General features: G+C 42.6%; 1 protein-coding gene across 2 annotated transcripts in view; it reads left to right on the top strand.

Moving 5' to 3' along the window:
• Positions 1-4,251, top strand: part of CCDC34 (coiled-coil domain containing 34) — a 19,944-nt gene extending 15,693 nt beyond the window's left edge. The window contains exons 7-8 of one of the 2 annotated variants that reach the window (XR_003706738.2): positions 947-1,085; positions 3,701-4,251. Coding sequence is in view for 1 of the 2 variants with exons in the window: in XM_028729401.2 (XP_028585234.2) it covers positions 947-1,007 (61 nt within the window). In the remaining variant the exon portion in view is untranslated. Of the gene's footprint in view, positions 1-946 lie in introns of both variants that reach the window. The other variant, XM_028729401.2, reaches the window with a different exon arrangement.
• The last annotated feature ends 7,188 nt before the right edge of the window (positions 4,252-11,439 follow it).

Genomic DNA, 11,439 nt, shown 5'->3' with positions numbered 1-11,439 from the left:
TTCATTTATCATTTATTTTCTAAGCAGTCATTTCAAAGAATATAAAGTTTCATAACTCAGTTACAATTTGCATGAATATATAATCCGTACTATAAGCATCAAAATTAATGCTTTAAATTTAAACATGACTTTTTTTTACATTTATTCATTTCATTGTCTTCTGCAGTTCATATAGCTCTGATTCGGCAACCCACCAAATAAGCAGTTCACAAGTTCTAATGCTTGTTTTCCAAGAAAGATGAGTCATAAAGAATCATTAAATCATAGTCCTGGGTCTACTCCAGCTTGGAGGGAGGCCTAGGCAAAATGCCTTTTCATAGGCGTCCCCCTCTCAGTCAACCCTGGCAAGCTTACCTGGCAATGGGCAGCAGTACGTACTTCAAAGTGTGATCAGCAATTAGGTCAACCTGACATTTAATGCTTCCAACAAAACATTGCTTTCAGGAATTAGTGAAAACACTTAACTAGTATTGTTTGGGGCACCAAGTCAGAAATCTTTTTGGTGGTGGGCGGCAAGGGGCTGGGGCTGGCAGGGCATTTTCAAGAAGGGACCCTGATAGAGTGCTGGGGCCCTGGCATCTGCCCAAGAATGCTGGGTGCTAACATTCGCTCTGAGCAGGGATGTGCATTACTTTCCATCCTTTACTCCATTTCACTGACTTTCAAATCACTATTGAACTGATAGTCTTCCACAAATATCTGCATAAGGAATACTGTATTTTCAAGATCATGGAGACAGAAGATAACTGCTAAACAAGTAGCTGTGTTATCTCTTATTTGTATCATGCCAGTATTCAGAGAAAGGCTTCTGTTTGGGTAGTGTTTGGCTGCCTTTTAGGGATTAATTTAAATGACTGTTGAAAGCTTATTTTTAGTATGTATATTAAGCAGGGATCATTGCATTGGTTCTCGTAGCTCATTGTTTACCTGGTCTTTGTAATTGCAGAGTTTCAGTCTCAACCAAAGTTCGCCTGTTTGGGAATGATGAAGACGTGCATCGGACTTAAGGCTGTTAGTCACTAACTCCTCTGCTTCCCACATCATAGCATGCATCAAATAAAAAGAAGGCATAGCACAGCATTACAGTGAGTGGTAGCATTGATGGGGATGTGTAGACATAGGCTACTGTATATAGAGACCTGTTTACATTATTTTTCTGATAAGTAGATTCAATAAACACCAGGTCTTCGCCTCACGTTGCTCACTCCCCGTGGCTCATATGCCATGAACAAGTCTCCCTCATCTCTTTGCTGATGCTCCAAGGAGCCAAGGAGAAAGCAAAGTAATTGTGTTGTGTGATTAAGCCGTATCACATAACATACCTCCTAAAATAGCCATGTACTTGCCTTATGTGGTGATTGTTCTGGACACATTTTCTGCTATGCATAAAGTGGAATTTTCCGTTGTCTCTTAAAAGTTCTGTTTAGATCATCCAAAAACTCACAAGGGTGCTGGCATGTGGCAAGCTCTGCAATACCCTGAAAAAGAAGGGCAGCTTGCATTCAAATGCTACTATTGGTGTCAAAGGTCCCTTTCCTGAAATCCTTTTTTAGTTATATTATCACACTATTTTTGCTGTAAATGCACACAGAATTATTATTTGGGCACCACCATTGATGATCTCCAGCAGGCTAGGGGCAAAGGTGAAAGCTGTTTCCTAGTTCTGCTGGATCTCTCAGCGGCCTTTGATACCACTGACCACGACATCCTTCTGGACTAGCTAGAGGGGCTGGGAGCTGGGGTTACTGTTATACAGTGGTTCTGCTCCTTCTGGGCCATGTTCAGAAAGTAGTGTTGGGGGAATGAGTGTTCAGACCCCTGGGCTCTCACTTGTGGGGTGCTCAGGGTTCCGTCCTCTCGCTCATGCTTTTTAACATCTATATGAAGCCGCTAAGAGAGATCATCAGGGGGTTTGGGCTGGGTGTTCATCAGTATGTGGATGCTCTACATCTCTCTTAAATCAGAACCAGTGAAGGTCCTGTGTGAGTGCCTGGGGGCAGTTGGAGGATGGATGGCGACTAAGGGATTGAGGTTGAATCCTGTCAAGACAGAAGTGATGTTTTGGGGGGACGGGGGGGGGGGCTGGTCATTTTGGACTCACAGCTGGGAGTCATTTTGGACTCACAGCGGTCCATGGAGGCGAACGTCAATTCTGTGTCCAGGGTAGCTGTCTACCACCTCCATCTGGTACGCAGGCTGAGACCCTACCTGCCCACGGACTGTCTCGCCAGAGTGGTGCATGCTCTGGTTATTTCCCGCTTGGACTACTGCAATGTGCTCTATGTGGGGCTACCTTTGAAGGTGACCCGGAAACTACAACTAATCCAGAATGTGGCAGCTAGACTGGTGACTGGGAGCGGCCGCTGAGATCACATAACACCGGTCCTGAAAGAGCTACATTGGCTCTCAGTACATTTCCAAGCACAATTCCAAGTGTTGGCCTCTGCCCAGTATACCTGAAGGAGCGTCTCCACCCCAATCGTTCTGCCCGGACACTGAGGTCCAGCTCAGAGGTCCTTCTGGCGGTTCCCTCACTATGTGATGTGAGGTTACAGGAAACCAGGCAGATGGCCTTCTCAGTGGTGGTGCCCATTCTGTGGAACGCCTTCCCATCAGATGTCAAGGAAATAAACAACTATCTGACTTTTAGAAGACATCTAAGACAGCCTTGTTTAGGGAAGTTTTTAATATTTGTTTTAATCTGTTTGGAGCTTCCCAGAGTGCCTGGGGAAACCCAGCCAGACGGGCGGGGTATAAATTTATTATTATCATTATTATTACAAATAGTAAAAAGTGTAGATGTTAACAATAAGTAGGTGGTCATTGGCATTTAGCCACCCTCTCATGATGCCTTCAGTTGAGTCTATGCAGCTTTTCCATAATAATTCAGCTTACAACATACTTAAAACAACTATAAAAAGAATTAATAGCATATCAAGGATCAAAGCATGGGGGATAAACTTATCAATGGCTTCTCATCATGACAGATCTATACATTACCTCCTATATCAGACGGTTAAGGTTCTGAATACCAGTTACCAAGAAACATGAGCCGCAGAGTGCTTTTTTGCTCATGTCTCACTTGTGGGCTTCCCATAGGCCAATGTGGGAACAAAATGCTGGACTAGATGGATCTTCAATCTGACCCAGCAGGGCTGCTCTTAGGTTTTTAAAGTCATCTCATTAAAAGAGCATAAATGTTCAACTGTAGTAAAGGCTACTGAATGTCCAAGAAAACACGTATTTTTATGTGGCATCTAAAATTTAGTAGTGTCTGAATTAACGATCACAATGAGGGAGTTCCACAACAGGGTGTCACCACCATGAAGGAACTATTTCTGGTAGCCTGACAATAACGTAGATGGCAGGGCAACCCAGGGCTGGATCTTCAGTGAAGTTTTACTCTTATCAGCTTAATAGAATGTCCTTGAGTTGTATCATAGTGTTCTGCATTTGTTCACACAATGATGTGTGTGTGCGTGCAAAATGCTAAATGTCATGACATAATTTAAACTACATGTTATGGAGGGGATATGGGTTTGAAAGCAGCCTTTTTTTTAGAGGTTGCAGCCATATGTTTACATGGCTTATTGAACTGTGAATCCAAAACAGGGATTCAAGTGTAATTTAACCTACCCTAAAAGAAAACTGAAGAAAGTGATGTTTGGAGAAGGTATATGATGTTCTTCTCAAATAACAGGACTATTCGGCCTTGGTTGGTTGGAGTTTGCTACAATTCAGCTGAACAGACAAAAGTTGGGATTCTACTTCAACGCACAGATGAAGGGATGGAAAGATTTCATCATACTGGTCTGCAGAATGTTCCTCTAAACTCATCCCTAACAGCTTAGTTTATTTTATCCAGTTAATGTGTGCTTCCCAGGTACATTATTCTTGCACTAAAATACAGCTGAGTTGATGCAAGCACATCCTGAAATGAAAGAAGGTGGTGCTCAGATACCACCATCTGGGCTTCCCCGCTCTTCCCAATACTTGTAAAATACGGAGGTGTAGGGAGCATTTACAGTCTTACTGTTTCAATAAGTGTGTGACTTAATTCTGTCTTCTCCCTCAGATTTCCTGAGGAGACAGGTACCTTATTCTATCTTATCTGTAGAATGTGTTGCATCTGGAAAGAGGCCTGTGTAAATCTCTAAAAATTGCAGCTTCAGAACGAAAGCTCTTGCACAATCTAATCTGTAGCATCACAAATGCAATTTTGTTCCCTCCTGAATAAAGTTTTAGACAAGATTGGTCATGAGTGTGCATGTTGGCTTCAGTTCAATCAACATAATGGTTTTGCTGAGCAGAGAAGAAGGAAAGTATTGTTTGGCTGGCTTCCAAGAGGATATAAAGCATGAAGAAAAATATTGCAGTTTTGAAGCTTAATTTTAAGGTTGCACACTGAAAAGTATTTGTGTGGCCTTGGTTTAAAAAAACTTCACCACCACAGTTCAGTACAGAGAAGTATTCATAAAATCTTAGTGTAAAGAAGTTGTGCGTAAATGTAAAGGGTAGGGATTGTATAGGAGCAGCACTTTTGGGATATAGTGATGTAGGAAAGTATATTTGAATGTATGTGCTGCTCTAAGATCTTTTGAATGCCTTTACCCAATTTCCTTTTTCTGCATACTTAAAATGTTTCTGGTCTTAAAAATAGGTATCAAAATAATAGTGAGGTGAGTGAGTGATGCAAAGTTTTAGGATAAAAGCAGGAAAGGGAGTATTCAGCCATCCTCAGTTTTAGTGCAACGCTTAGCTGTTATATACAATACCTTCCTCACCCATTACCTTGCTCATCTGAAACTTCTACCCCTTGCTGTGCCCTATCAGATCAGTTCCAGCATGTTCAAGCATTCTGACTCCCACTTTACTTTGGCTTCTAACACTAGACTTCAGTTTTGAGGGTGGTAGGGCAAGACCCTCTTCTCCCTGGAACTTCAACTTTTAGCCTACCTATCAATTTCTAGAGGTGGAACTTCACCTAATCTCGAATGCCCTCCTGCCACCAGAGAGAACAAACAGAGGTAAGTCCCTCCCTCCCTCTCACACATTGCCTTGAGACCATTCAACTATCTCCTTTAGCACTGTCACCCCAGCTTAGTTCATGAGTCATTTTACAAATAGATCACCTTCCAATGTGGGGCTTCAGTTACCTAGTAGCATGCATTGTGCCTGTTGCTGAGGATATAGTGTGCAACTTGTAGACTACCCTTTCTCTGATACAGAGGCAATTGCTATACAAATACATACATGGAAGGATGTGAGTGGTATGCACATGTCCCACCCCAAGGTAGAGACTGAAAAACCAGTGAAGAAGCATAATCCCCAGCTGCCAGTATCACATAATAGTTTCATTTTTAAAACCTTGGATGTTGGGTGCTTTCATTGTAACTGAAGGCCAAAGTAGACAACATTACATGCATGATCATATGTGTCTAGTTTTATCTTCTAAAGAATTGCAGGAGGTAGGAACAGGGTGGGGACCATAGGAAGTTGCCTTATACCAAGTCTGGTCATTTGTCCATCTAGCCCATTCCAACTGGCAATGACCGAGGTCTTTTCCTATCGTCTGCTATCTCATCCTTTGAACTAGCATGCAAAGCAGATGCTTGTACCATTAAGTTATGCTCTCGTTCATTTGCAGCAATAGAAGTTTCCTTACTGGGCCTAACAGCAGCTTTAAGGGCATTCATTCAGTCTTTTTTTTGTATGCTGCTTTTCCACACACAAAGAGAAAAATCACACTCAAAGAAGCTTACAGCAAAGAAAATAGAAATGTGTTCAAAAACCAAATTGCAAAAACAATTCCATAATAACATAGCAAAACAACACATCAAATATAGTAACATACAAAAAACAATGTTTCAGTAATATATAACAAGTTTACACAAACAACATCCATTATCCAATAGCAAAAATAATAAGGGAGCTTTACAGCTTCACCTTGGTCCTAGAAACAACCTTCCCATGATGCTGCAGACAGTCTCTCTCTTGCAGCATGTTCTTACAGGGTTTCCAAGGGCAGTGGGTGAGGTAGCTGGAAGTACCTCCCCCATCTTTTACAGGGGAGTGGTTTTCTTTGTGACCAAGATGGGGGGGGGGGGAGAGATTAATTCACCTTCCCACTTGCCATGATCCTTACTGCAATTGCCTCTGCAGCTTTTTTTAATGAATATGTCTGATTTGACCTTGAGAAAGAGTTTATCTGTTCCTTTGCATTTTTGTATGGATCTTTTTAAACATACTGAATTTACCTGCAACTGCTTAGGTAAGGCACACAGTGAATAATAATAATAATAAAAAATTTTATTTATATCCCACCCTCCCCAGCCGAAGCCGGGCTCAGGGCGGCTAACAATAAAACAGTACAAAAGTACAGCATAAACAACACTCTAAAATCATTTATTATAAAATTAATGTGTAGACATGTGAAGTCATGTGTGCCTTATTTCATGCAGATGTGCAGACTTCTGGTCAATTTTAATGGCTGTTGAAACTTCAATTAGAATTGCCATATACTTCAAGATGATCCTAGTATCAGCAAAACTTACTTGGCAATTTTCCAATTTAATAGCCTGACTGAAGACAGATTAAATGTTAGCAGCATTGTATGTCTTTACAGTTAGTGTCGTGGATGGTATCAGATTTGAACCAGGGAAATTTTATTTCCACTCAGCCATGAAGTTTACTTAGTGATTGTAGACCAGTCACTAGTTCTCAGTTTAACCTGCCTCACAGGGTAGTTGTAAGAATACCCTGGGATAAACCCGGTCTGAACTCCTTAGAGTGGGGTAGAATCCAGATGTGATTCATAAAATATTTCTAAGTAACAGTTACTTATCTTATATTTCTTTATTAATTCCAAATTATTAAAGCAAGTTAAACAATAAAGAGATGTTTTTCTTGTAACACCATGGTTCATAGTACTAGACGCAAATCCAGACAATATTTCAGTGGAACACATGCATTTTGAACAGAGGTGGCCTCTTGCAATTATTAAACAAGAACAAATCCACCATCTTTCCTTGTTTTAAAGCATATCCTACAGCACAACTGGTGCCAAGAGTATTGCTCTGACTTCCTTTGGACCACATCAGCGAAGCTGAGAGGGAGGTCTTGTCACTTGGGCGGCCCAGGACCTCCTTACACACAGTCCAAGCTTGCACACTAGAATGTCACTTCAGGTCTGCTAACACAGTGGTTTGACCTTGCCCCCAGAGGCAGGCTCCATTGTCTTTAGAGACAGATGTATTCCAACAAAAAAAGCTCACCTAAAGTCCTAAATTTGATATAACAAGCTGGTTGGGGGCCATGGTACAAGGAGAAGGACCTGACCCCTTCCTGCTACATGGAGACTTTGGTCTAGATCGTCTCCTCCTGAGACGTTAGCCATGGAGGAGAAAACATGCAGACACCCATATGAAACCTGGAACAGCCATTTCAACAGGCTGTCACAGAGGATAGAAGAGAAAGGACTCTATTGTTACTTTTGGTGGCTCCTCTCCTCGATTCCCCTCCCCATCTCAGCTGGCTGTTAGAATAACTAGTTACTAAGAATCTGAATCTGAGATTGTTTATTTCATCTTCTCCTGATCAGTTTTCCTTTTGTGTCACACCTCTTTGTAAGCCTGTGTGTGTGTGAGAGAGAGAAAGAGTACTGCAAGCCACTCTTTTTTGGGCTGAAGAGTAGATTGAAAAAACACTTAAATAAAAGTAAAATAATACCAGCTGGGGGGATTTCCAGTGGAGATCCAGTGGAGAAGGAGTTAAAGCCACCACCACTTATATCACAGCTTGTTCTCCCACCAAAGCTTGTGACTGCCTTGTCAGGATAGCCAATCACAGCTGTAACATCTATGGGGTTTTCTGTGGATTGAGGTTTATTCTGATTCAGCAGAAAACTGCTTTCCTGGGGAAAGCAGCGGGCCAAAAGAAAAACCTCTTAGACCTGTGCTTAGAAATCATGGGACAAACAGAAGGGTGAATGAGCCCCTAGTTGGACCTTCAGAAAGAGGGGAAGAAGAAACAGCAGCAAGGTGTCCACTGCTGGGAACTTGAGAGCTAGACTTGATGTCTGTCCTAAACCCCTGGCTTACCTGGCAGCAAGTCAGTATGTCCAGTCCAGGGTCAATCCACATGTCTAAAGTCCAAACTGAAGCACAGTCCCACAGAGTTCCAGGAGCACCCAAGCTGAGCCCCATCAACATGGACAGTTGAGCAGACACAGCACCCCCAGCTCTGCTGCCCTTTTATACTCTGCATGCTGATTGCAGCATCTGGGCTTGATGAGGCATGCGACCCTCACCTGTTCCAAGCCTACTCCAGCTGAGGAATCACACACCAAGCCCCACCTGGCCAGCTAGGGAGCTGGGCTCTGGGCCCTTGCCTCCCTCAGCCTCCTGGAGTATCCCATATGCTGCTCCTTCTGCCTCAGAGCCTGTCGAGTTTGTGAAGACAGGGCCCCCTCTGGCTCTGGTGATGGGTCCTGCTGTTCTGGTTCCTGTGCACTGACCCTCATCCTCTTGTCATCCTCAGTCACCCCATGAATACTTCCTACACCAACCTTCCCTTCCCCATCCCCAGCTTGCCCCAGTGTGTCCCAGTCCTGGCTACATCTCTCACCGGGATCCTCTTCCTCCTCCCTGTAGTTCTGCCAGATCATGACAATGGCCTTTGTTTGCTGCTGCAAAACGGTAAGTGTCAATGTCTATAAATTTCTGAGTGGTCTTGCTACACTGACCCTAAAGACATCTCTACTTAGAAGCAAGTCCCGTTGTTTTCCATGAAAGTAAACACACTTAGGATAATTGCTTAAGAACTTCAGGCTTTGGTCTATGCTGCCGCCGCCGCTGTACATAATGACATATCTACTGGAAAAATGTCTTTCTAGACGTAGATTAGCCTTGTGGTTTAAAATGATAGCTTTAGAACTGCTGAGGTCACGCTAATCCTCTGTAAACCTAATAAAAATATTGTTACCAACAAAAGAGGGTAACCCAAATAGTGCTTTGCTCACTCTCGCACACATTCCATGAAGGTTACATGTACACATCGGCCTGGGCACATTTGGCGGCAGGGCTAGAAATATGGAGGAATGTTTGGAACTTAAAAAAAAAATTATGTGATACTGCTGAAAAGGGTTGCTTTTGCCCATATAAGTAAATGGAGTCTGACTGTGACCCCATTTAAATTTATTCCAAATGGTGATGTCATTTCTGGCATCTAAAGCAGGTTCCTGCAGTTTTAAAACAAGCTCTGTAACAACGCCTTTCCCAATCTGGTGCCCTCCAGTTGTTTTAGACTTCAATTCCCATAAGCTTCAGCCAGCCTAGCTGTGCTACTTGAGACTAATGGGAGCTGTAGTATGAAATATCTAGAAGGCAGGCACCAGGTTGGGGGAGGCTGTTCTATAAACTCTGTTTTGTACATTATAAGTAAACCTTTCTGCTGTTTTCACAAGTGAAAGTTTAATCATTGTATGCATGTACCAATGCCTCCACTTGGAATGCAAGAATTGCAAGATGGTGTAATCAATGAAGATATCACTCTTCCAAAGTTTCTTGCAGTCTCTGTCTTTAGCTCTAGCTCAGGCTTCCTCAACCTCGACCCTCCAGATGTTTTTGGCCTACAACTCCCATGATCCCTAGCTAGCAGGACCAGTAGTCAGGGATGATGGGAATTGTAGTCTCAAAACATCTGGAGGGCCAAGGTTGAAAAAGCCTGCTCTAGCTTATATGCTCAGCAGAATCAAGTGACTGAATTTTATGTGTGGACTCATGGTTTCATGCTTCAGGTTCTGTCTGTGAACTTTTCATAGGCATCTATTTGGCTGCTGTGAGGGGAAAGACTAGAGGGAGCTTATCCAGTGGATTTATTCTTACATTCTTAGATGGGAGAATCACATTATTGAATGCACCGCTGAAGAAGAAAAAAAACACAGGAAAAAATCTCCTTGAACATAGATAGCGTTATAGGATTTTTGGGGGGGGGGGTGTTGGTCTGGAAGATATATAGGGGTATCTTCCAAACCTATGATTCTGCATTTGTGAAGTTAGACTCTAGTAAGAGAGAACCTGTTGAACTGGACCATCCAGTCTGTTTGTAAAGTAATGACCTTAGCTGGCCAATTAAGTGCTCTCCATATAGTAAAGAATGAACCATGTTGCCATAGCAACAGCTAAGTGATGGTGCTCTTCAGGAGAATGCGGCTTTCCCCACTTTTCCTGACTGGATGCCATGCCATCCTAGAGAGAACAACAGGCCAGGTGGTCTGGTTTTTGGCTTGTGAGTTTTTGGCTCCAAACTGGACAGAGAGGCTTGATTTTCTCTGAGTAGAATGCAAAACTATGGCTTTGGATGAGCCCCTGGCCTAGGATGTCTAAAGGGTAAGCAGGATCCGCAAGCCCTTCCATCCTATGCTCAGCTTGTATACATGTATGTGCAAACAGAACCATACATCCTAAAGATACCATAGTCTCCGCTGACCTTCTAAGGAAGCTGAACCCTGGATAAGCGCAGGGATGCCTGGGGTCTCTTGCTGCTCGGAGATTGGGGAGCATGCAACCATGGATAAGTTGCAGCCATACTCTTGTCTTATGTGGCAGGAGTTGCTTTCTTTCATTAGCAAGCATTCAGAAATGTGAGCCCCAAATGCTATAAACCTGGAAAAGCTTTATTGCTCGATTCTACTGCATGTATCAGCTCAGTGGCTCTCAGAGTCACTTGTGAAAACGAGCCTTATGTGCACTGGTTAGGAATGAATGCAGGCTGTTTTGTTGCATCCCAACCATATGTGTGGTTCAGAAGGTCAGGCATTACCACAATCGCTCTCCTGTTATTTTAGGACTTCCATGTGTTATGGTTGGCCTCGGTGACATGGCATTTGGTTTCAGTTATTTTTTTCTCAGGGTTTGGCTTTTAAGAATAGAAAAGCACATTTCAAGCAAAATCCAGCAAGTTGTAAAGTTTGTGGCAATTCAGGACTGAGATTGGTTTCAGGCTGGAAACACTGAAAAATAGCCAGGCTTCTCTCTCCATCACTTTTTTGAAAGTATGGTGGCAATTTATCACAAAAAATGATGATTCCAAATTATTATAGAGAAGGAAACCAAAACATAACTGGCATTAACAACGCAATTATTTTAATCTTCTAGGAGCCTCATAATTTGATAAGTGCAGCCAATTGTTTCTCAAAACAGTCTGTTTTATAATGGATGGAATTCATTACCAAGCAAGAATGCAGTGCCTCTTTGTTGACATATAGTCTATAAATTGTTGGCTAAATCTAAAGGCGGGAGGTGGATGGGAAAGGGGTTGGTCTGTTTTGTTTAAAATGGTGTCCCTTTGAATCTCAACTGCAGCACATAAATTGAAATTGTTCCAGTTAGATAAGCTCTTAGAATTGTAGAATACAGTGGTACCTTGGGTTAAGAACTT

The sequence above is a fragment of the Podarcis muralis genome, chromosome 1 (genome assembly GCF_964188315.1).
Source record: "Podarcis muralis chromosome 1, rPodMur119.hap1.1, whole genome shotgun sequence".
NCBI classification, from domain to species: domain Eukaryota; kingdom Metazoa; phylum Chordata; class Lepidosauria; order Squamata; family Lacertidae; genus Podarcis; species Podarcis muralis.
The sequence above is the reverse complement of the archived record's forward strand: the minus strand, read 5'-3'. Positions and strand labels throughout refer to the sequence as shown.